This window comes from Boleophthalmus pectinirostris, unplaced genomic scaffold, assembly GCF_026225935.1.
Source record: "Boleophthalmus pectinirostris isolate CB_2022bp ecotype Guang Dong unplaced genomic scaffold, ASM2622593v1 HiC_scaffold_11, whole genome shotgun sequence".
NCBI classification, from domain to species: Eukaryota; Metazoa; Chordata; class Actinopteri; order Gobiiformes; family Gobiidae; genus Boleophthalmus; species Boleophthalmus pectinirostris.
Window position 1 is genome coordinate 18,252,386 of NW_026570994.1, and position 26,324 is coordinate 18,278,709.

Genomic DNA, 26,324 nt, shown 5'->3' on the forward strand with positions numbered 1-26,324 from the left:
GCTCACGATGCTCGATATGTCATGAATAGGATTTTTTTGATGGACAAAGTAGCAACAAAAAAAAAATCTGGATCATGTTTAGCGAGTTAATACAAACATTTTAAGACCAAAATGTTGAGGCTCACTGCAGCAGTTACAGAGAGAGGAGCCACAAGATCCTCACGTAAAGTCGTTAAAGTCGTTTTATTCTAGATCCATAAGTAAAACATGAAGTACTCCACTGTATTTTTAAACTCCACGCACTTTCACTAAAATCTTTTTGATCATTTGCCAGTGGTGAAGGGTTTGCCGCATGCTGGTCTCTATGATGATCTTATTGCTTTGCCTAGAAATGTTTGGCATTAAACATCATACACGGACGTGCAATCAGACCCGTTTATATCAAATGTGAAAAGGAGCTCAGTGGTCTTTTCGTTTAGTGCTTTGCTGTTGACCTGTTTGTTTTTTTTTTCTTTTTTCCTCATAAGCTCCATATTTGTTTTGATACGAACAGACCATGCTTGTCTCTGATTGGCTAATCCACCTGTCAATCATGCCCATCTGTGTCCAAACTCACATCGTCGTAGTATTGGAAAAACAAAACGAGACAAATTTCTTTTCTTTTTTTCTTAAATGTAAGTGCTTTTGAATGTCTTTCCCAGTGTGGAGACTATATGTTGTGCTTTCTTAAATTAAAAAAAAGTCCAAAACAAAGTCACTCTAACTCTCAAACAAGGAACATACAGTATATAGTAGTAATTTTATACAAAAACACTAAGAAATCATAAATGGAATAGGCCTAAAACTTGTTCAAATCATTTGTCAAACCATAATCCTGATTAAACTCCTCCTCTGTCTCGTTCGTTTTATTTTTTCTGCTGTAAAACGTTGACGTCTTGAGTTTCCGCTCGGTTAGATCCACTTATCCATTCAAACTGCACTAAACATCGCCCCAGGACAATTTCTCTCTCCTCCTCCTCCTCCTCCTCTCTCCATCTTCCCTCCTCCTCTCTCTTCTCTCTCTCTAACCCTCTCTCTTTTATTTAATCTCTCCGCCCTTTCTTTTTCTATCCGTTGTTTCTCTCTTTCTTCAATTCTCTTTCCTTCTTTCTACCTCCCCCTCTCTCTTGCCCACTTTTTTTCTCTCCCTCTCCACCTCTCTCTTTCGTTTTTCTCTCTCCTCTCTTCCCCTCCTCCTCTCTTTCATCTCTCCCCCTCTCCTTCTCTTTCCCCTCTCTCTCTTCACCTCCCCTTTCCTTCTTACTCTTTTTCTTCTCTATCCCTCTGTCTTCCTCTCTCTCTCTTCTCTTCTTTAGTCTGAACTCTCTCACTCTCTCCTTTTCCTCTCTCCTCTTCCTCACTTCCTTCCATCTCTCTCTTTCTTTGTCTCTATCCCTTATGTTTCTCTCTTTTCCCACTCTGCTTCTCTCGCTCTTTCTCTCTTCCTTCTATCTCCCCTCTCCCTCTCTTATTCTCTCTCCTTTCTTCTTGCTTTCTCTATCCATCCTTTCCTTCTCTCTGCCTCTCTCTTGCTCACTTTCTTTCTCTCCTCCCTTTGTTTTTCTGTCCCCTCTCTTCCCCTCCTTCTCTCTTTCATCTCTCCTTCTCTCCCCTCTCTCTCTTACATCTTTCTTTTAGTCTCCTCTCATGCCCCCTTACTCCTTTCTTTCTTTTTCTTCTCTATCCCACTCTCTCTCTCCCCCTTTCTCTAGCTCCCTCTCTCTTTCTTTTCCTCTTTTCTCTCCTCTCCTGTTTCTCTCCTTCTCCCCCTCTCGCCCTTTTTCTCTCTCAGCCTCCCTCGTTCATTTCGTCTCTCTTTCCTTTGTTTTTCTGCCTCCTCTCTTCTCCTTCCTTCCTCTCTTTCATCTCTCCTTCTGTCCTCCCTCTCTTATATCTTTCTTTTAGTCTCATCTGTCAGCATCTCCTCTCATCCCCCCTTCCTCCTTTCTTTCTTTTTGTCCCTCTCTCCTTCATTTCATATCTCCTCCCTTTGCTGTTCTGTCTCCTCTCCTCCTCCACCCCTCCTCTCTTACATCTCTCCCTTCTCTCTCTTCACCTCTCCTTTCTTTCTTACTCTTTTTTTTCTCTCCCTCTCTCTCCTCTTCACTTTCTTGCGTCTCTCTCTCTCTCTCTGTTTCTCTCCTTATCTTTCTCTCTTTTCCCACTCTGCTTCTCTCAGTCTTTCTCTCATTCCCCTGTCCTCTCTCTCCTTCCTTCTACTTTCTTTCTTTTCATCCCCCCTTACTCTTCTTCTGCAACCCTCTCTCTCCCTCTTTCTGTCTCTCTCCCTCTCTACCTTCTGTTCTTTTGTTTAAACCCTCTCGCTCTCCTTTCCCTCTTTCCCTCTTCTCACTTTCTTCCATCTCTCTCTCTCTCTCCCTTATCTTTCTCTCTTTTCCCACTCTGCCTCTCTCACTTCCTCTCATTCCCCTGTCCTCTCTCTTTCATTTCATCCCTCCTTCCTTTTTTTTCCGTCTCGTCTCTTCCCCTCCTTCTCTCTTCCATCTCTCCCCCTCTCCTCTCTCTCTTCACCTTCACATTCTCCTGTCTTTCTTACTCTTTTTCTTCTCTCTCTCTCTCTCTCCTCTGTCCTTTAGTCAAAACTCTCTCGCTCTCCTTCCCCCTCTCCTCCTTCTCACTTTTTTTCCGTCTCTCTCTCTCTCTGTTTCTCTCCTTTTCTTTCTCTCTTCTCCCACTCTGCTTCTCTCACTCTCTCTCTCATTCCCCTGTCCTCTCTTTTTCATTTCGTCTCTCCTTCCTTTTTGTCTTCCCCTCCTTCTCTCTTTCATCTCCCCCCCCTCTCTTTCTGTCTCTCTTTCTCTCTACCTTCTCTCTCCTTCCTCCTCTGTCCTTTAGTCTAAATTCTCTTTCGCTCTCCTTTCCCTCTCTCCTCCTCCTCATCACTTTTTTCCATCTCTCTCTCTGTTTCTCTCCCTTATCTTTCTCTCTTTCCCCACTGTCTCTCCCCCTCTTCCTCTCTCTCCTTTCCTTCTTTCTCCCCTCTCCCTCTCTTATTCTTTTTGTCTCTTCTCTCCAGTTTTCTCCCCTTTTCCTTCTTGCTTTCTCTATGTATCCCTTCCTTCTCTCCGTCTCTCTCTTTCTCTCCATCCCTCCATCCGTCCATCCATCCTCCGTCCATCTCATCTCAGCTTTTCGCTCGCACAATCGTTCTTTAAGTGACTTTGACTCTGGTCGTGATGGAGGGAGCCGAGTCGCTGTCAGAAAATCGATGTTCGCTGGGAGCTGCCCAGGTGAATCATTCAAACGCTCCCCAACGCGCTCCGCTTTTTTGGACGCCGCGACTTTTCTCCGAGGATAATTCAAAAGAAATCAACAAATGGACCAAAGATACAGCGGAAAAAAAATAAATATATAAAAAAAATCACAAACTAAGACAAATTTTTCTAACGCTTGAATTCATTTAGAGAAAGTCAATTTTTTCTGCTTTTTGAACAACTTTGGATCATTCTGATTTCGTTTACGCCGTTTTCTGAGCCGTTATAAAAAATCAAAGTAAAAACTCATCTAAAAATCTACTCGAGTAAAAATAAAAATCTAAAAATCTACTCAAATAAAGTAACTATATAAATCTACTCGAGTAAAAGTAAAAATTTACTCGAGTAAAAGTAACCATCTAAAAATCTATTTGAATAAAAGTAAAGAAAGTAAATAAAATCAGCTCGTGTGACGCCGTTTTCTGAGCCGATATAATGTAGTTTCCTCATCAAAAAGTTCTCCTCTCAAACTGAAAACACTCCGTGATGTCATGTGGTGATACAGGAAGTGCTCCACTGTGTTTTTATACTCCACACACCTTCACTAGAATCATTCAGATCATTTCATCCCTGGAATTGCCGATCTCTACTGAAGAATAGATAAAAGGAGCTGTTAACTTGAAAGCTACCACTTCGTGACATCACAAGGTGGAACAGATGTAGACAGACTAATAAATAATAATAAAGAGTTTCTCAAACATGTGTGAATGAAACAAAACACAACTCCAGGTCTGTTTTTGAAGAGGAAACGACATAATAATATGAAATAGGGCCTGTTTACATGAGAACGCGTGTAAAAACAACAAAATATTTTATCGGAAGTGGCTTTCGTTTCGTTTAGTGACAGTGTTTTTGGGGCTTAAAAATGCAAAAATCTGAAACCATCCTCCAGAGTGAAAAAGTTGAATACACTCCTCTGTCTACACTGCCCAAGACGCAAAACTCTGGTCAGATCTGCTCAGGTCACGTACGTGTTTACATCACATACATACAGCACACAGAAACAAACACGTTAGATTATTTCCATGTGTCTAATAAACTTACAGGAGCCTCCCAACAAATGTCAAGAATCTGCAGAGACACTATTAGTGAACAGAGAAGGATCTGCAGTCACCTCTGTCAAACTCTGGATGCACCAGGTCGTCGCAGGCGAGTCAGACGGATCTGGACGAGACCTGGAGAACCAGTCGATGGTGGGACGACTTTGTGGAAGGAGGAGCTGATGAAAATGCGTGAAAACTTCCACATGTCGAAAGACGCCGTTGTCGCTTTAAGTACAAACATACACAATCGACTTCCACACACTTTTGCGTCACCGTATGTACGCAGGTTTCCTCCTGAAAACACTCGTCTAAACGGGGAATAAAAAGTGAAGACGCAAAGCCACTTTTGTGTCTTCTGTTCAGACCGTCGTCATATAAATGTAAAGTAAAAGCTCACAAAAGTCACTTTTGTGTACACCGCAAAAAACTAAGTCTAGTCAAGTTAAGTTGACTTGAATTAAGAAAGTTTTAATCGTGATTTGAGTAGATTTCACTAGACAAGTAAAATGATCTGCCAGTGGAACAAGACTTTTGCGCTTGAAATAAGAAACAAAATCGAATGTTGCTTGAATTAAGAAAAACAAACTTAATTCATTGGTAGATCATTTTACTTTTCAAGTTGAATCGACTCAAATAAAGCAAAATAATCTTAATTTAAGTCATTTTAATTTACCTAGATATTGTTTTTTTTCCAGTGTAATCTATAGGGTGACCAGATTTTCAAAATAAAAACTGGGACATCTCAGTTTTTTAATAAGATTGTGAAACGAGTACATAATCAGTGTTTTGAGTAACATGTTATAAAAATAACAAATTACTGTAATGTGTTGCTTTTTGCTGTAACACAGTAATGTTCAGCATTACAGGGAAAAAAAATTAATATTTTACTCGGTAAACCTGGTCACAATGCTTTTTTAACCTGCCCTGGTTCAGTTCTGGTTTAGTCCTGGTTTAGTCCTGGTTTAGTCCTGGTTCAGCTCTGGTTTAGACCTGGTATAGTCTGGTTCAGTCCTGGTTTAGTCCTAGTTTAGTCCTGGTTTAGTCCTTTAGTCCTGGTTTTCCTAGTTTAGTCCTGGTTTAGTCCTGGTTCAGTCCTGGTTTTAGTCCTGGTTTTCCTTTAGTCCTGGTTCAGTCCTGGTTTAGTCCTGGTTAGTCCTGTTTAGTTTAGTCCTGGTTTAGTCCTGGTTCAGTTCTGGTTTAGTCCTAGTTTAGTCCTGGTTCAGCTCTGGTTTAGACCTGGTATAGTCTGGTTCAGTCCTGGTTTAGTCCTAGTTTAGTCCTGGTTTAGTCCTGGTTCAGTCCTGGTTTTGTCCTGGTTCTAGTTTAGTCCTGGTTTAGTCCTGGTTTAGTCCTGGTTCAGTCCTGGTTTAGTCCTGGTTTAGACCTAGTTTAGTCCAGGTTCAGTCCTGGTTTAGTCCTGATTTAGTCCTGGTTTAGTCCTAGTTTTAGTCCTGGTTTAGTCCTGGTTTAGACCTAGTTTAGTCCAGGTTCAGTCCTGGTTTAGTCCTGATTTAGTCCTGGTTTTGTCCTAGTTTTGTCCTGGTTTAGACCTGGTTTAGACCTAGTTTGGCCCTGGTTTAGTAACTTGCCCAACAGTGAACATAATTAATAATCTGCCCATTTATGACGAGAATGAGTCAGTGTAGTCACATTTTATTTGCGTTTTGGTCGTTTTGAAGCAGATTTTTTTGTATTTTACCAAAAAAATGCTTCTTTTCACAGTTGGCAGGTATAAAATTAGTCAAAAATACGCACAACTTTGGACGTTTCTCGCACAAAACTGGGATAAATCAGTGGTTTTGGTTTAAAAAAAGGGACATCTGGTCACTTTAGTAAAATAAAACCCTTTAACTTTCCGTTGGACTGGAGTGGAGCAGTAATAAGCAGAGGGCCGTATATTGTGCGGTCAGCAGAGAGACACAAAAATCAATTAATGTCAATGGAGACGTCCAATCAACTTTAGCGTTCGCGCTCTTCCCCTCAGGCTCTGTCCCCAGCTCCGGCGCCAACCCCGAAAGTGTTTGCATGCTAACTAACCCCGGAATTTACACTTTACAAATCTTCATCAGAGTGGAAGACGCAGCAGCCAATCGCGCGCCTCGAACCCGACCGCACGAGTCCCAAACGAGCCAATGAATAAATCAGGAGCTCGAGTCGCCGGGCGGAAATCACAAAAGACTAAAAAGTGCAAGGGACCGCTAATGGCATCTGCATTCGCGACGCAGACCACAAAATGGCGACAAATTCGTAGCGTAAAAGATGGAAGTGGCTTTTCGCGTGAAGTTAGTGCGAACCGCAAAGCTGGGGGGACCGAGACGGCGGCGCGATAACGACGTTAAAGAGGAAAAACAGAGAAAAAGTCGTGGATTTTATCGATCGGTAAATGGGGCTTCGCTGTACGCGGTTTCGGAGCGGAGGGCGGCGGAGTTCGCAGACGTCGGGAGGCGTTAGCGTCAGGGAGGAAGTCGAGAGGCGAAAATGTGAACGAACAAGTGACTTTGTTTGGGAAAAGTTTGAAATAGAAAAGTAAAATGGGGTAAAATCTGTTTGAGTTTGATTTAATTCAGTTTAGCTTCGACAAACCTTGAGCCACGTTTGAAAACAAGAGTAAAAAAAACAATCCAGTGTGTCGTTTGTTCATTTGTTTTTCAATAAAAACAAAACAAAAACAAAAAAAAAAAAAAAAGATTGTTTGGTGATTGGTAATGATTTGTTTTTTTCAAGTTTTCGATTTTGACCAGGAACAGGACCAGAACTGAGACCAGGACTGAGACCAGGACTGAGACCGGGACTGAGACCGGGACCAGACCAGGACTTAGACCAGGATTTAGACCAGGACTTAGACCGGGACTGAGACTGGGACTGGACCGCGACTGAGACCGGGAGCAGGAACAGGACTGAGACCGGGACTGAGACCGGGACTGAGACCGGAACCAGACCAGACATGAGACCAGGACTGAGACCAAGAACAGGACCAGGACTGAGACTGGGACTTAGACTGGGACCAGACCAGGACTGACACCAGGATTGAGACCGGGACCAGACCGGACCAGACCGTGACCAGACCAGGACCAGACCATGACTGAGACCGGGACCAGACCAGGACTGAGATTGGGACCAGACCGGCACTGAGACCAGGACCAGACCAGGACCAGACCGGGACTGAGACTGGGACCAGACCAGACCTGAGACCAGGACTGAGACCGGGACTGAGACTGGGACCAGACCGGCACTGAGACCAGAACCAGACCTGGACCAGACCGGGACTGAAATTGGGACCAGAGACCAGGACTGAGACCGGGAACAGGACCAAAACTGAGACCGGCACTGAGACCAGGACCAGACCAGGACCAGACCAGGACCAGACCAGGACCAGACCAGGACCAGACCGGGGCTGAGATTGAGGAAAAAAACTGAAAAAACGAATCGTTATCAGTTTTTAAATTTTGGTTTTGGAGACAAATAATGAAGAAAATAGTGATACACAGATTTGTCTTCAACTTTTCCACTCTGGACGGTGGTTTCAGATTTTTGCGTTTTTAAGCCCCAAAAACGGCATCACCGTCTAAACAAAAGACATTTCCGATAAAATATTTTGTCTTTTTTACCCGCAAGAGTTCTCGAGCAGAATTATTTTTAAAAAGAATAAACATTTACATGACCGAGGAATAAATTAATTTAGCTTTAAAATCGGAATAAATCGCCCACTTACTTCATCATTTTCATAAGGAATTAAGTGTTTACATGGTCTTTTTAAAGCAGAATTCATTTTTATTCAGAATTAAATCATTTTATTTGGAATTTGAAACGTTGAAAATGAAACAAAACACAACTCCAGGTTTGTTTTTGACGACTTAAAGTTCACGAGAGTCATTTTTGCTCTTTAACACCATCGGTTTAATCACAACTGAACTGTAAAGTAACTTCTAAACGCCCACAGTTCACACTCCTCCCTCTCTCTCTCCCCCCCTTTCTCTCTCTCTCTCTTTTTTCTCTCTCTCTCTGTTCTGTCACTTCTGTTCTTGTCGTTTGACGCGCTCCTTCCTTCCTGCGTTCGGCCTCTGCAGCGAAAATAACGATTTCCGCCTCCAACGTGTCAAAAAACAACGGTCACATCTTCACCTGAATCTCCCTCCTCCCTCGCTTCTCTCTCTCTCTCTCTCTCTTTACCTACTGATCTATCGCTTCCTCTCTTTTGCTCCTCTCTCTCTCTCCTCCTTTTCTTAACTTTACTCTCCTTCTCTTTTTCTTCTATCCATCGCTCTCCCTCCTCCATCTCTCCCTCTCTCTTTTTCTTAGGGTTTTGGTCTCTCCATCGCCCCCTCTCTACTCTTTCTCTCTTCTTCTCTGCCTCTCTCTCTCTCCCTCCTTTACCCATTTTCACTCCTCTCTCTCTCTCTCTCTCTCTCTCTCCATGTTTCAGTTTTCTCTCTCTCCTTCTCTCTCTTTTCACTCTCATCTCTTTCTCATCTCCCTCTCTCTCTTCTTCTTTTTCGCTCTCCCTCATTCACTCCTCATTCTCTCTCTCTCCCTCCCTCTTCTCTGTCTTTGTCTTGTTCTCTCCATCACCCTCCTCTCTCCTTCTCTTTCACTCTCTCCATCTCTCTCCCCGTTTTGTTTTCTCTGTCTTTTCTTTCTCCCTTCTCTCTCTCTCTATTTACTTTCTCTTCTTCAATCTCTCCATCAGTTCCTCATCTCTCTTCTTTCTCCCTCTCTTTCTTTTTCTGTCTTTCCCTCTCTCTCTCTCTCTCCCACTCACCCTCTCCTTCCTCTGTCTATCTTATGGTTTCATTCTTTCTGTTCTATTCATTTCTTCCTCGCTTCTCTCTCTCTCTCTCTTTACCTACTGCTCTATCTCTTCCTCTTTTTTGCTCCTCTGTCTCCCTCCTTTTCTTTACTTTACTCTCCTTCTGTTTTTCTTCTCTCCATCACTCCCCTACCTCCATCTCTCCCTCTCTCTTTTTCTCTCCATCACCCCCTCTCTCCTATTTCTCTTCTCCCTCTCTCTCCCTCTCTTTCTCTTTTTCTTTATATCTTATGTTTTCATTCTCTCTCTCTCTCTCCCTCCCTTCATCTTCTCTGTCTTGTTCTCTCCGTCACCCTCCTCTCTCCTTCTCTTTCACTCGCTCCTTCTCTCTCCCCGTTTTGTTTTCTCTCTTTTCTTTCTCCCTTCTCTCCATCTCGCTTTACTTTCTCTTCTTCAATCTCTCTCCTTTCTCCCTCTCTTTCTTTTTCTGTCTCTCCCTCCCTCTTTTCTCTCAGTCTATCTTTCTCTCTCTCTCTCCCTCCTCCCTCCTTCAGCGCTCTAGTCTTCGCTTTCGTTCTCTTTCTCTCTTTTTTGTGGTTATTTTTTTCTAAACGTCGGTCTGTGGCTTCTGCAAATGTGGCTAACCAACAATTCTCAAATCACGAAATCACATTAAACTCACACAAAACTTCTCATCGTTTTAATTTTAATTTGTAATCATCATTTTTTTCACTTTTGCTTTTGTTTAACGTCAACTCCACTCCTCTTCCTTCCTGTTTAAAGGTCCTGCATTACACAAAAGTAACTCTTGTGAGGTTTAAAACAAATTATAATGTTAAAGTGTTAAAATTGACTCTCACGGAATCAATTTTAACATTTTTAACATCTGTTCTAGAGTTAATTTAAAATTTTTTGGGAAATTTTAATAAAGTAACACTGGTCCAAAGTTCTTGTTAACCCAGAAATCAAGAGTTATATTAACGTTTTGAGAGTAAACGGACAGTAAACACTTTTGTAGAGTTATCCTGATTTAACTAAACGACACACAGAGGCGTTTTATTTTTACACTTTAATTTAGTTAATTTAAGATGAAATTATGAACAAAATTGGTTCAAACTGGTCTTCTCACACCGGAGTTTGAAGTGGTGGGTGAAGGAGGAGTTGAATTAACACTAAGAAGTTGAATTAACACTAAGTGAAGTTGAATTAACACTAAGAAGTTGAATTAACACTGAAGTTGTTGAAGTTGAATTAACACTGAAGTGAAGTTGAATTAACACTAAGTTGAAGTTGAATTAACACTAAGTTGAATTAACACTAAGAAGTTGAATTAACACTAAGTGAAGTTGAATTAACACTAAAGGAAGTTGAATTTGAAGTTGAATTAACACTAAGAAGTTGAATTAACACTAAAGGAAGTTGAATTAACACTAAGTGAAGTTGAATTAACACTAAGAAGTTGTAACACTGAAGTTGAATTAACACTAAGAATTAACACTGAAGTTGAATTAACACTGAAGTTGAATTAACACTAAGAAGTTGAATTAACACTAAGTTGAATTAACACTGAAGTTGAATTAACACTAAAGGAAGTTGAATTAACACTAAGTGAAGTTGAATTTAACACTAAAAGTGAAGTTGAATTAACACTAAAGAAGTTGAATTGAAAATTAACACTAAGTGAAGTTGAATTAACACTAAGTTGAATTAACACTAAGTGAAGTTGTAACACTGAAGTTGAATTAACACTAAGTGAAGTTGAATTAACACTAAGAAGTTGAATTAACACTGAAGTTGAATTAACACTAAGTGAAGTTGAATTAACACTAAGTGAAGTTGAATTAACACTAAGTGAAGTTGAATTAACACTGAAGTTGAATTAACACTAAAGGAAGTTGAATTAACACTTAACACTAAAGTGAAGTTGAAGTTGAATTAACACGTGAAGTTGAATTAACACTAAAGGAAGTTGAATTAACACTAAAGGAAGTTGATTTAGCACTATGAGAAGTTGAATTAACACTAAGAGATGTGGAATTAACATTAAGAGAAGTTGAATTAATACTAGAGGAAGTTGAATTAACACTAAGTGAAGTTGAATTAACACTAAGAGAAGGTGAATTCACTTCAACCATATCAACTCTGGCAAATAACCACAACTTGAATCCCCATTTAACTTTCAAATAGTCAAAATAACACTTTTTGTGTTAAAAAAACAAACAAAAAAAAAACAAAAAAAAAACAAAACAATTCTGAAATATTTTACCTGGAAATTTGAACCCTCCAGTTTTTGCTGTGTTTGTTTTTGTTTTGTTTAAAACATGACTTAACACTTACAGGAGTTAATTTTGTGTAATACAGGACTTTTCACGATCATGGATTATTTTAGGCTCAATGCAAAAATCGATATCTGAAACAATGCATTTCAATATAATAGTTAGACTTTACAACTTAATTAAAACCCTAACTCTAACTCATTAACCTGATTCGTTAGCCGGTTTCACTTGGTGGAAACTGTCTGACCTCGCAGCATTAGGATTTGTTCGCGTCGACTGTCGATGGGTACTTTTTTTTTTTAACCAATCGCTGCTATTTGGTCGTGACATATGCAATGCGCCAAATCCCATAGGAAGAAGGGCAATAATGTCTTTCCCCTTGATAATATTCACCAAACATTCTCTTTGTTCCGGCTTTAAATCCTTGATCTTGGGAATCGTTGCCAACACAGAATGTCTGTCTTCGTCTACATCCATCTCGACGCTTTGTTTACTGTTGTGAACCACAAAAGGGACCCAGACAGACGCCACGAGTTTGACGTCATGACTTCACGGCTCTTCGCTGATTGGCCGGTGCTTGGTCTACAACTTCTAGGGTTCTTGCAAACTGTCTAGTGTATTCTGATTCCTGACCTAGTCACTGGAGAGAAATGAAATTGAGCGGAGGCACTAGGTGGCACCAGTCTGACTACTCACTCATAACCATATCCTCGCCATTAAGTAGAAACTAAGCCTGAATCATTCTTAAAAAAAACCCCTCTTTGTTCATTTAAATATCTAAAGTTAATCCCTTTTCACCCACTCAAAGCGTATCAAATTTCTCTCTATAAAAATCATGCAAACTAAAAATCCGCCTATTCTGAACTCAAATGCAAATCCAAAACATAGACAAAACCCAGTGTACAATTTCTCTGGCTAATATTACACGGACGATATTCAAATTGTAATCCAAGTTGTGCCTCAAAGTAAACTGAATTTCTATTACTTCTAAACCAAGACTTTGATGGATTTGTCAAAGAGGAATGAATTGAAAAGATGAGAGTATTGTTTTGCATTTTATGTGTTACAACCAGAGATGTAACAATATCCAAATCTCTGGGTATGATATAATCACGACATGCATCTCACAGTACCTTAATTGCGATGTTTGAAGAGGCTGATATAATTGTAGATAGGATCATTTTTTGCTTTTAAAATACCTTGACAAGTTTTTGATGTGAATTATTTCTGTCATAATTCAAGTAAAAAACATCTTCATGTTATCTGCGCTGAAATGAATCATGGGATATGTAGTTCTCTATGTTTATAAGCTATTTCTTTTATAAAACCATGCATTTAAGCAAAAACCTTTTTTTATGATATATTGACGATCACGTTTTTTCAGTTATCGTTACATCCCTCGTTACAACTGAACAATGATGAGAGTTATTGTGAATGAGTTGAATAAAGTTTGACTTATCTGACTGTTTTGTTTCGCTTAATGCACCTCATACTTCGGTGTGCCTTATATATGGTAATCTTTTATTATTCAGATAATAATAATTATTATAAAGATAATAAGAAGTTGTCGATACGATACATATCTCGATACAGAGCACTTTCAGTTCGACAGGGTATATTTCAAATTAATTTGATACGGTTTAACCCTCTCAAGCTCAAATTAATTTTTAGTATCAGGAAAAATCTGATATTTCGAGAAAATTATAATATGGGGTAGTAATATACAATCCTGACTTTTTTATCTTTTGTAAACAAAAAAAGTATTTTGCACTTGTAGCAGGCCGTTTGCGTGTAGCCATTCTTGCACAGTCTGCATCGTCCATGTTTATCAGCATGGATGGGAGAAAAGGCTCCTGAGTAAAAAAAGCTCATAAAATATGGATGTGGAGTAAGTAGGTAATTGGAATTTAGCTGTTGCAAATCTGCAACGCCTGCCTGGAGAGGGTTAATACAAAATAAATCATGGTTGTGTTACTAAAAGTCTTTGTTAAACCACTTCTTGTGCAAAGTTCATATAACATTTCAATCATCAAAACAGTGAAAATATCAAATGTGTCGCATAAACGAGTTTCCTTCCACTAAACAAGCAACAAAACTGTAGCTGTGTAAGAAAATATTTTATTTAAATACACCAAAAAATACTCTTGGTGATATATTGATACAGCAGGCCATGATATCGATACTGTATCATCACATTAAATGATACGATATATCGATTTTTCAATATTTTTGCACACCCCTAATCAGTAGTCTGTCTACATCTTCAAAGCTCAAAATGCTCTGTTCCACCTTGTGATGTCATGAAGAGGTAGTTCTCAAGTTAACAGCTGCTTTTTACCGTTAGTTTAGTAGAGATTGGCTGAAATTACCCAAATGATTCTAGTGAAAGTGTTAAAAATAGAGTTTAAAAACACAGTGAGGCGCTTCCTGTATCACCACGTGACATCACAAGGTGGAACAGCGTGTTTCCAGAGCGCCCAGAGCCAAAATCTGTGCGTTTTTAAACACGTGCGAATGAAACAAAACACAACTCCGGGTCCGTTTGTGACGAGGAAACTAAACGGCGTAATACGGGGGCCCTTTGTGGCACTTTAAAAATAATCATGTACCAAAACAAATCAACACTTAAAATTTACGTCTTTGTTTTTTTGTTTTCCCAAAGGTCAAAGGTCAGTCACTTTCTCCCTCATTCTCTCCATCTTCCCGCTGTTTCCCGGTCCATATATCTTTAAGTGTTTATTACTCTCTATGTCCGTCACTCAAACCACTTTCTCAAGTTTTTTGTTTTTTTTTCTCCCTTCCGTCATTGGTCGATTTACGCCTCGCCCCGCCCCCTTTCGCTCTGGTGGCGATTCGGGACGTTGTTGGTGTAGATTTTCGGGGGGGTTATCTGGAGTTTGCACCTGTATTTTTTTCGCTAAAGCTCGGTGTTATCAGGGCTCGAACACACTGTTGTCAAAGGAAGCAGTGCGGAGTTTGGACGAAGGGGATTCAAACGGGACAAAAAACACTTAAAAGTTTAGACGCGACTCTGAAATATATGAAAGCTCCTCAGTTCATACTAATAAATGTGTCAGAATATGTGTAAATCATGAGGAGAACGTGGACCACGAACCAGGACTGAATCAGAACTAAACCAGGACTAAACCAGAACTGAACCAGGACTAAAACAGGACTAAACTAGGACTGAATTAGGACTAAAACAGGACTAAAACTCCGGGTTTCTCCTTCTTTCTCTCTCAAGTTCAAGATTAGTCCTGGTTTAGTTCTGGTTTAGACTTGATTTAGTCCTCGTTTAGATCTGGTTTAGTCCTGGCTTAGTCCTGGTTTAGTCCTGGTTTAGTCCTGTTTGAGTCCTGGTTTAGATTTGATTTAGACCTGGTGTTGTCCTGGTGTTGTCCTGGTTTAGACCTGGTTTAGACCTGGTTTAGACTTGATTTAGACCTGGTTTAGACCTGGTTTAGTCCTGGTTTAGTCCTGGTTTAGACCTGATTTAGACCTGTTTTAGTCCTGATTTAGTCTTGGTTTAGTCCTGGTTTAGTCCTGTTTGAGTCCTGGTTTAGATTTGATTTAGACCTGGTGTTGTCCTGGTGTAGTCCTGGTTTAATCCTGGTTTAATCCTGGTTTAAACCTGGTTTAAACCTGGTTTAGTCCTGGTTTAGACTTGGTTTAGTCCTGGTTTAAACCTGGTTTAGACTTGATTTAGACCTGTTTTAGTCCTGATTTAGTCTTGGTTTAGTCCTGGTTTAATCCTGGTTTAGTCCTGGTTTAGACTTGATTTAGTCCTGGTTTAGTCCTGGTTTATTCCTGGTTTAGTCCTGGTTTAGACTTGATTTAGTCCTGGTTTATTCCTGTTTTAGACCTGTTTTAGACCTGGTTTAGGTTTTGGTTGTCGATGCAGAGTTGTTTTAAAGTCACACTGTGGAACATTCCAGGCAGAGCAATGACGTATCCATAGAAACGAGCAGGTGACAGACCAACCAAACCAAAAAGTTACATCGTGCACTTTTAGGACGAAACTTGAGATTCATCAAAACATGTGAGACGCACTTTAAAATGAACCAGTTTCACGTTTTTAACACAGTAAACATCAGGTACGGCAACTTTAAGTATGAATCGTTAAAATATTTAATCAGATACAGACAATATTTGCTAAAAACCTGAAGCAGCACTGTCTGTACCATGACTCTGGAGTATCAGTTAGACCCAGACCCCCAACTGAAGTCTGTACGTGTGATATCCTCGGTCCAGACGAGATAATCACACACAGGACCAGACGCCGATAACATTTGTTCATATTTGACCCTAACGCACGTGTCGAGACGAAGATTTGGACACGAGACGTAAACAAGGACAGTGAATTAGTCGACCAACAGCAAGCGAGCAGAAAGTAACCAAGAAGGAAGACCTGGTTTAGACCTGGTTTAGTCCTGGTTTAGAGTTTAGACATGATTTAGTCCTGGTTTAGATCTGGTTTAGACCTGATTTCGACCTGGTTTAAACCTGGTTTAGTCCTGGTTTAGACCTGGTTTAAACCTGGTTTAGACATGCTTTAGACCTGATTTCGACCTGGTTTAGACCTGGTTTAGTCCTATTTTAGACCTGGTTTAGTCCTGGTTTAGACCTGGTTTAAACCTGATTTAGTCCTGATTTACACCTGCTTTAGACCTGGTTTAGACCCAGTTTAGTCCTGGTTTAGACCTGGTTTAGTCCTGGTTTAGACCTGGTTTAGTCCTGGTTTAGACCTGGTTTAGACCTGGTTTAGTCCTATTTTAGACCTGGTTTAGTCCTGATTTACACCTGGTTTAGACCTGGTTTAGACCTGGTTTAGTCCTGATTTACACCTGGTTTAGTCCTACCTGGTTTAGACCTGGTTTACCTGGTTTAGACCTGGTTTAGACCTGGTTTAGACCTGGTTTAGACCTGGTTTAGACCTGGTTTAGACCTTGGTTTAGTCCTGGTTTTTACCTGGTTTAGACCTGGGTTTAGACCTGGTTTAGACCTGGTTTAGTCCTGGTTTAGACCTGGTTTTAGACCTGGTTTAGACCTGGTTTAGACCTGGTTTAGTCCTGGTTTAGACCTGGTTTAGACCTGGTTTAGTCCTATTTTAGACCTGGTTTAGTCCTGGTTTAGACCTGGTTTAGACCTGGTTTAGACCTGTTTAGACCTGTTTAGACCTGGTTTAGTTTAGACCTGGTTTAGTCCTGGTTTAGACCTGGTTTAGACCTGGTTTAGGTTTCCTGGTTTTAGACCTGGTTTAGACCTGGTTTAGTTTCCTGGTTTAGACCTGGTTTAGACCTGGTTTAGTCCTAGATTTAGACCTAGTTTTAGTCCTGTTTTAGACCTGGTTTAGACCTGGTTAGACCTGGTTTAGACCTGGTTTAGACCTGGTTTAGACCTGGTTTAGTCCTGGTTTAGTCCTGTTTAGTCCTGTTTTTAGGTTTAACCTGGTTTAGACCTGGTATAGACCTGGTTTAGACCTGGTTTAGACCTGGTTTAGTGCGGAAAAATACGGTAAATTCATTGTTATGGTGCAGCTATAGCTAAAAGAACTACATAGACCATGATCCTTTGCTCCGTTTTGGTGCAAACTACATGAAGAAATAGCAGTTTTAAGCACTTTTAAGTCTTAGTTCTTTGGATTAAGTCTTGTCAAGGCATTTTAAGAGGAAAAAGTAGCATTATATTCACAATTTTGTTTGTTTGCCTCCACAAAATATAGCAATAAATATTGTACCGTGAGATTTGGACATCGTTACATCCCTAATATTTATTAACTAAACCATAAACAAAACAGACACTGTTACTGCCAACTCATTTTTAGCACATGATACAAAAGTAAAGAACAGGAACTGACACATAAAGGTCAAAGGTCAATTATGAGCTCAGTATTTTTCACATACAAACATTTCTTCATTATAGCAACCACTTGTCAAGTTTTGGTAACTCTGCCGATTATAGTTTATATATAGACAAAACAGAAACTTTGAGGTCATTTTTCTCAGTTTGACACACTTTTGCTTTTGTAGTGCAGAATAAACCACATTGTAATCAAATTTTTTCTTTTTTTGGGACAGAAAAGACAGACCTGAGCCTATATAAATTAGTTTTTTTTTTAACTTTAGTCCATATTATCTCTCCTGGGCTCTACTCGAACCCCTCTTCTGATTAAGTAGCTGTGAGATTCTGTGCAATTTTCCAACCACAAGCCAACGTCACCCACACTGACATGTGACAATTCTTCATAATTACACACACACAAAAAAAAAACATAAAATACAACTGTACGCGGCCACTTGACAAACCCGGTGCGACGTGCTGCAGTTTCACGAGCAGGATGCATGCTGATTGTTCTGCGATAGCGCTCTGAAGGGAGGGTGACTTAACACGAGGAGCAGGTCTGAGAAAGTCTGAGCGTCCAAAAAACGAAAGTAACACTTCAATCTTAAGACCTTGTTTCAGTTAATGTGCCATTTTCAAAAACAATATGACACGGTGATCTAAATGTGTCGTGTTTTAGCAAAATAAAAACAAAAATACACCAGGGATTAAAGCTCAAAATGTTTTTAGAATGATAATAATTTTAGATAATAATACAGAGGAACTATATTAAAAGTCGGGATGTAATGATATCCAAATTCTCCCGATATCTATCTGACTGTACGATATTTATTGCGATATAATTAAGATATTATTATAGTTATTGAAGCATGTGGACTGGACTGAAACAGAGCAAAGGATCGTGGGCTGTGTAGTTTTTTTTTTTTAGCTGTTGTTGCACCAAAACAATGAATTTAAGCAAAGAGATTTGAGATTCGATATATTGTGAAGGCCCACGATATTATTGCGAGACCTTTGATGATACGATATCACGATATTTCGATTATTGTTACATCCCTAATTACAAGTGATTTTTAGTAAGGTGTTAATTTTTAGTAAGTTGTTGCATCTCATGAATCGTCGCATGTTGAGGGACTATTTTCTCATATATCAGTCCGCCGCTGCCAAACGTTCTATCAGGAAGTACAACTCTTTGCTGCTGCTCAGACATAAGGGCCCAGCCAAGTGGTAACAGAGGGAAACAGGGGCAGATTTTTTACATTCAAATGTCTCTTATTCAGAAACTAGAGGAACTATTGAAATAAGTAAAGTATCAGAATGTAGGAAAGAGTTACACTCCAACAGGGTAAAGTTAAACCTGTGATATTCTTTCAAGTTGTTGACAAAAAATGTTAAAACTCATGTCGGTAACAGAGGGAATGAAATATGCAGCAATTTTTGGGCAATAAATACAAATAAATACAAACAGTGATACTTCTCACTTACATATCCTTAACAAACTGGTTTGAATATTTGCTTCATATAGTTTTCTACCATATGGTACAAGATTAGGTTGAAAAACCTCTTACTTTTTGACTCATGAGATTTTTTATTAAGAAAGGTCATGGTAACGGAGGGAAAATTAACAGAGGGAAAATTGTGCAAACAAGTAGAAGGTGCATGATTTTGCATAATTTGTCAGTTTTTTTCCCCCGAATACTTTAATATTACTTCAAAATGAAAGGAAACTATTTCTATAAAATATGTCAGTCCTTCCAAGAATTTTTTTTAATCATTTTAAATACTTTTTTTTTTTTTTTTTTTAATCATGTACCTTCATCAACAGTTCAAAGATGGAATAACACAAGATATAATGAAATACATAAATTTATTTACATGATTTGCAGGTCTGTGAAATTTGGGAAATAATTTTGTTCCATGTTTCATACATGGTCTGTTTAAAACGTATGTAACTTTAGAACCAAAAATGATATAGAAAAAAGGTAAACAGTTTCATAAACTAGAGTACATATGTATCTGTTCAATACATTTTTATATCAGATGCATTAACTTGAATTTGTGGCCTTGATGTTTACTTCTGCTTGACCGGGCCCATAAATACTGCAAATGCAAGGCTGGTTTTACTTCTAATGTTTTCTATCAACACAGACATTCACATGGACAGTCTGGTGTAATAATAGTTTTGCTTCGCGTGTTTTGTGGAGTGGGTAAGACTGTTTTTAGTGGCAGGATAAACTATGGCCATTGACATGCACTAGTCTAGCACCAGTGACCTCTGCAAATACAAGGACTGGATGGAATATTTAAAAAAGTGTCTCCACACGTCTCCAACACTCTGACTCACGAGGAAATGAGGTCCTATGTCCAAAAATCCGGCCTGTCCCTTTAAAACAGAGCTCAGATTGAAGTCTAACTTGAGTCAAAGACCTTCACTTCTCACCATCAGCTGCAAAGTATCGATACAGCGACCCTCAATCAGCTCTTTGCTTTCGATAAAACGTTTGCACACCCCTGCGTTATATACTGCTGTTATATATTAATACAGTTTTGACATTGTCCATTTTGGTTCATTCCTGCGCAGGATGTGAACAAAGGGGATTTTACAGCTGTGCCTGATGCAATGACCAAGAATTCACAAAATCCTCCCCCAATTATCCTCCTTCATCTGAACCCGTCACCTCCTCCTCTATTACGAAAACGTATATACAGGAATTTCAAAAAAACAAAGCAAGATGATAAAGCTTTAAATGCAGCTACTGTGGAATCCCATATGAATCACAACAAATGTACCTTTCTCAATCCACAGTTTCCCACACGTAGACCAGATTCTGCCTCAACCCAAGCGCAACTCGGACCTCAAGTTAATATTAAAATAAGGTCCCAATCGTCTTCCCACTTATTTTAAAAGGTATAGGCCATGCTTTTGTAGCTTTTCCAATCCAATACATCCAAATTTCGGACTTCCGGTCATCGCACAATGTATATACCGGGAAGGATCCTCCGAAAAAATGAGCATCAAACCATCACGTTTGATTTCCCAGTGGGATGCGTCTATTGTCAAAGTCGATCTTTTCAAGTCTTCTGAATCATATCGCTTTTGTTTTTGGTTCTGATATTGTCATATTTTAGTTTTGGGATTCGGACATCGTAATTTTGTGGTTGTTGGATCCTGACAGTGGAAAACGGTTCGAGAAACGGGCTCTGGAAGTTTGCGAACTCCATAAATGCAAAAGTGAATCAGATGTGTGTGACTGCAAACCTCTGTTCAAACTGTTTCTCTTCCCAACGGAATTGAAAAATAGGGAAAGGTGAAGGCGATGGGCAGGATTGATCCACAGGAAGAACCAAAAAGAAATCATCCCGAGTTTGCAGCGAACATTTTGTATGTGGAGCGACAACAAAGTAAAATCCTGATCCCTCGCTCAGTCTTGGTTACGAATTTAAAAAGTCAACACCAAAGCGAAAGGCTCCAACTGTTCACCAAGAAACACCTTCCACTGCAAAGAGACCAAGACGTGATGTTGCTGTAAAACCACAAGAACAAGAAAGTGCAGCTCAGTCTGTTTGTCTTCTGCACATCTCACTTTACAAATGCAATCCTGCTTTGTTGTCGCTCCACATACAAAATGTTCGCTGCAAACTTGGGATGATTTAGGCAGTCAAAGGTTTCTTTTTTGGTTCTTCCTGTGGATCAGTCCTGCCCATCGCCTTCACCTTTCCCTATTTTTCAATTCCGTTGGGAAGAGAAACAGTTTGAACGGAGGTTTGCAGTCACACACATCTGATTCACTTTTGCAGTTATGAAGGCTCGCAAACTTCCGAAGCCAATTTTCCGCTGTTAGGATCCAACAACCACACAATTATGACGTCTGAATCCCAAAACTAAAATATGACAATATCAGAACCAGAAACAAAAGCGATATGGTTCAAAAGACTTGAAAAGATCGACTTTGACAATAGACGCATCCCACTGGGAAAACAAACATGTCAGTTTGATGCTCACGTTTTCGGAGGATCTTCCCAGTGTGGATTGTGCAATGACCGGAAGTCCGAAATTTGGATATATTGGATTGGAAAAGCTAAAATGTCCAGAAGCTGCTCAATATCACTGCAAAAGGAGTAAGATAATGTGAGGAAAACAGATCTAAAAACAGACCAGTGCCAGTGGAAGTTTTCTTAAAGAAGGAGTAATCAAACTTTGAGTGAGTGTCCAAAAAACTTTTTCAGCAGTACAGTTTGCTTGGCTTATTTTAGGCTTAAATGAACATTAATCAGATCAAATGGAGATAGATTTAAAAAAAAAACATTGATATAAACGTGCCAAAATATCTCTAATATACAAATAAATGTCAAAAATTACAAAGATGGTCCTGATTTGGTCTCGACTGGGAGCCCCTAGCACCACGCAACGCTACTGAGTCTGAGGGAAACACTGCAGTCTATTCACACCTTCCACTGATTTTCCATTTCATCAGTGTAAATCAACAATAAGTGACATTTTACACAGTTCAGTGGAATTATACTCATTATTGTAAACAACTAGGGTGTGTTAGTTTCATTATAAATCGCTCAAAATCATGCCATAACTCAAGAAGCCACTGTGTTTTTTAACTCCAAACACCTTCACGAGAAACATTTGGACGATTTCAGCCCTGGAATTGCCGAGCTCTACTGAACTAAAGGTAAAACGAGCTGTTACCTTGAAAATTACAAAGCGGAACAGAGCGTTTTGAGCTTGATGTAGACGAAACACAACTCCAGGTCTGTTTTTGAGGAGAAAACAACATGATAACACGACTTAAAGCTCACAAGAGTCAATTTTGCATAATGTAGGACCTTTAAATGCAGCTTAATTTGTTGCCCATATGAACCAGAACAATTAGTACCTTTGCTTCTCAACCAATCACATTTCAATCGTCATCAAATCATTAGTGTAAAACAAACAAACAAACAAACAAAAAAACACTCTCTTTGTTCTCCTTCACTCTGCTTTTCAGCTTCAAATCTCCTCCTCCAGCAGCAGAAGCCTGCACCTCCTGAGCCTCTTCATCTCCTCCTCTTCAACAGTTCAGCAGTTTACCACAACTTTTTCTGTCAAGTTTTCCAACTTTTCATTTGTTCTCTTTAAGGTAGAAGACGCAACTTGTTCGTAGCCACAGAAATATTATTACTTTGCCTGTAAAGTTCCACAGTGTTGCATTAAACTTATCTATTTCCATGAGACAAACAGGTGACAATCCCAAGTGAAGTTGTATCCAGGTCAGATCTCTGGAGTGGTGACCCTGTTCTCAGTAAAAATACATGTTTTTAGATGTTTTTTTCAGGACAGGGGCCGTGTCCAACCTACTTTGATCCCAAAGGGGCTCGGATCAGAAAACTCATGACATATACACCCCAGAAAGAGCAAGAAGTTCAAATATTTGTGCAGAGAAACGTAAATCTATTACAGAAATCTTTTTTAATTGATGAACTCTTTCTTTTACAAAATATTATAATATTATGAACAACCTGAAACAAAAAAAAAAAAGCAACTACAACACAATGTTTTAACATGAACTTGTTTGCAAATTGGAATAAGTTTTTTTGGGAAAATCCTGCACTCGGCTCCACTTTTCTCATGTTGGACATGTTTCTGATGAGGGTGTCACGGTCAACAGTCAAAACCATCGTCCTTTAAGAGCGTTTGGAAAGAGACAAGTCTTCATTTGTGCTGCTGTGGTGGGAGGGGCCACGTACAGAGACGCTGGAGACGCTGCTCTGCTCAGCGACGCAGAAAATTACCAATATTTTAATATTAAATATAATTAAAATATTTTAGTAGAAAATCAGTCTAGGGCCAGATTAAAGGTCTTGGAGGGCCGGATCTGGCCCCCGGGCCGTATGTTTAACACCCCTGCTGTAGGACATTCAAAGCCAAGCAATATGGAGACAGGTAGATGAGTCGAGATAATTTTACTTTCGATTTCAGAGTTTTAAGACGAACAGGAAATAGACTCAAATAGAAATGTATTGTATTTTAAGATCGTCCAAATGTGAATTGCAGTTTTTTATTTTGTTTGATTTTGTCTTATTTAATCTTGGTTAACATTTGATTAACTAAAATCAGGACTAAACCAGGTCTAAACCAGGACTAAACCAGGTCTAAAATCAGGACTAAACTAGGACTAAAATTAGGTCGAAACCAGGGCTACACCAGGTCTAAACCAGGTCTAAACCAGGACTAAACTAAGACTAAAACCAGGTCTAAAATCAGGACTAAAACCAGGTCTAAATCAGGACTATACCAGGTGTAAACCACAACCAAACCGAGTCTAAACAAGGACTAAAATCAGTACTAAACCAGGACTAACTGAGATCTAAACCACTTTATTGCGATGTAAAGAACGGCTGTAGTTTAGCCTTAATTTAAACCTGGTCTAGTGGAGACGCCAGAAAAGCTCCGTAGTGCCTTTAAGTTCACCACGGTAACGATAACGAAGCCACTACAGGAGATGTAATGTGTCTGTCGTGACCAGTCAGACTCCGGTTCAACCCTCACACAGGCCACAGTTTGTTTTAGTGGTTAAAGGTTTGTGGCTTCCTGACCACAATTAGAATAAAGAGCAGGATTCACGAGACACGTATGGCCACTACTACTACTACTACTACTACTACTACTACTACTACTACATTTAATTTTAGGTTAAAGGTCCTATATTACGCAAAATTGACTCTTGTGAGGTTTTTTTAGTCGTGTTATAATGTTGTTACCTCATCAAAAACAGACCTAATCGCTCATTATGTGTCTGTTTACATCTCCAAAACTCAAAATGCTCTGTTTAAGGGTGTGGAAAAATATCAAAATATCAGTATATCGTATCGTTTAATGTGGTGATACAGTATCGATATCGTGGGCTGCTGTATCGATATATCGGCAAGAGTATTTTTTTGGTGTGTTTTACTAAGTTATTTCATTACAGAGCCACAGTTTTGTTGTTTGTTCAGAGGAAGGAAACTCATTTATGCGACACATTTGACTTTTTCACTGTTTTGAGGATTAAATTGTTTGGACTAAACCAGGACTAAACAAAGACTAAAGTCAGGACTAAAACCAGGGCTAAACCAGGACTAAAACAGGTCTGAACCAAGACTAAACCAGGACTAAAATTAGGACTAAAACAGGTCTAAACCAGAACTAAAATGAGGAGTAAAACATGAGTAAATCAGGTCTAAACCAGGACTAAACCAGGACTACACCAGGACTATAATCAGGATGAAAAAAACAGATCTAAACCAAGTCTAAACCAAGTCTAAACCAGGTCTAATCCAAGTCTATATACCAGGACTAAACCAGGTCTAAAATGAGAAGTAAAACATGAGTAAATCAGGTCTAAACCAGGACTAAACCAGGACTACACCAGGACTATAATCAGGACGAAAAAAACAGATCTAAACCAGGTCTAAACCAAGTCTAAACCAAGTCTATACCAGGACTAAACCAGGTCTAAACCAGGACTAAACCAAGTCTAAATCCAGGTCTAAACCAAGGATACACCAGGTCTAAACCAAGGATACACCAGGTCTAAACCAGGTCTAATCCAAGTCTATATACCAGGACTAAACCAGGTCTAAACCAGGTCCAATCCAAGTCTATATACCAGGACTAAACCAGGTCTAAACCAGGACTAAGCCAAGACTAAAATCAGTAATAAACCAGGTCTAAACCAGAACTAAACCAGGCCTAAACCAGGTCTAAAATCAGGACTAAAATCAGGACTAAAACCAGGACTAAACCAGGTCTAAAACACGACTAAAACCAGGTCTAAACCAGGTCTAAACCAGGTCTAAAATCAGGAGTAACATCATGACTAAAATCATGACTAAAATCATGACTAAAACCAGGTCTAAACCACATCTATAACCAGGACTAAGTCAGAACTAAACAAAGCCTTAACCAGAACTAAAACCAGGACTAAACCAGAACTAAAACCAGGAGTAAAACAGGTCAAAACCAGAACTTAAACCGTACCATGCGGGTTTTGGGGGGTTTTTAGAGACCCAAACTCAAATCTATAAACATCAACCGGATTTAGAAACGTCTGAAACAACATTTTTCAAACGAGGCAGAAAAAACAAGCCGTTAAAAAAAAAAAAAAAAACGGGTCATAAACAGGAAACCCACTCACCTTTTCGAAACGCCGATTCATACGAGACCAGAGACTCGAAAATACTGTTGGACGCCATGGGCCACAAACGAGCCTCTGCAGAAACCTAAAAACCAAGAGAAAATGACTAAAATGTTAAAAATTCTCATGTGTTTCTTGGGAGTGTCTGAAATCACTAACCACAAACCACATGTGTTGAAGCTGAACAAAACAGGTAGATGAGTCGAGATAATTTTACTTTCTATTTCAGAGTTTAAAGACGAACAGGAAATAGACTCAAATAGAAATGTATTGTATTTTAAGATCGTCCACATGTGAATTGCAGTTTTTTTTGTTTTTTGTTTTATTGTGTCTTATCTAATCTTGATTAACATTTGATTAACTGAAATCAGGACTAAACCAGGACTAAACCAGGAATAAACCAGGACTAAACAAAGTCTAAACAAGGTCTAAACCAGGACTAACCAAGGACTAAACCAGGACTAAAATCAGGACTAAACCAGGTCTAAACAAGGTCTAAACAAAGTCTAAACAAGGTCTAAACCAAGACTAAGCCAGGACTAAAACCAGGACTAAAACCAGGACTAAACCAGGACTAAACAAGGTCTAAACAAGGTCTAAACCAGGACTAACCAAGGACTAAACCAGGACTAAAATCAGGACTAAACCAGGTCTAAACAAGATCTAAACCAGGACTAACCCAGGACTAAACCAGGACTAAAATCAGGACTAAACCATGTGTAAACAAGGTCTAAACCAGGACTAAACAAGGTCTAAACCAGGACTAAACCAGGACTAAAATCAGGACTAAACTAAACAAGGACTAACCAGGACTAAACAAGGTCTAAACCAGGACTAAACCAGGACTAAAATCAGGACTAAACCATGTGTAAACAAGGTCTAAACCAGGACTAAACCAGATCTAAAATCAGGACTAAACTGGGACTAAACTAGGACTAAAACTAGGTCTAAACCAGGACTAAACCAGGTCTAAACCAGGACTAAACCAGGTCTAAACC

General features: G+C 39.4%; 1 protein-coding gene across 2 annotated transcripts in view; it reads right to left on the reverse strand.

Moving 5' to 3' along the window:
- runx1 (RUNX family transcription factor 1) overlaps positions 1-25,409 on the reverse strand; it is an 84,562-nt gene extending 59,153 nt beyond the window's left edge. For both annotated transcript variants that reach the window (XM_020920797.2, XM_055166481.1), the window contains exon 1: positions 25,327-25,409. In XM_020920797.2, coding sequence (XP_020776456.2) covers positions 25,327-25,384 — 58 coding nt within the window. In that variant the 5' untranslated portion in view covers positions 25,385-25,409. The remainder of the gene's footprint in view (positions 1-25,326) is intronic.
- Between the last annotated feature and the right edge of the window lie 915 nt (positions 25,410-26,324).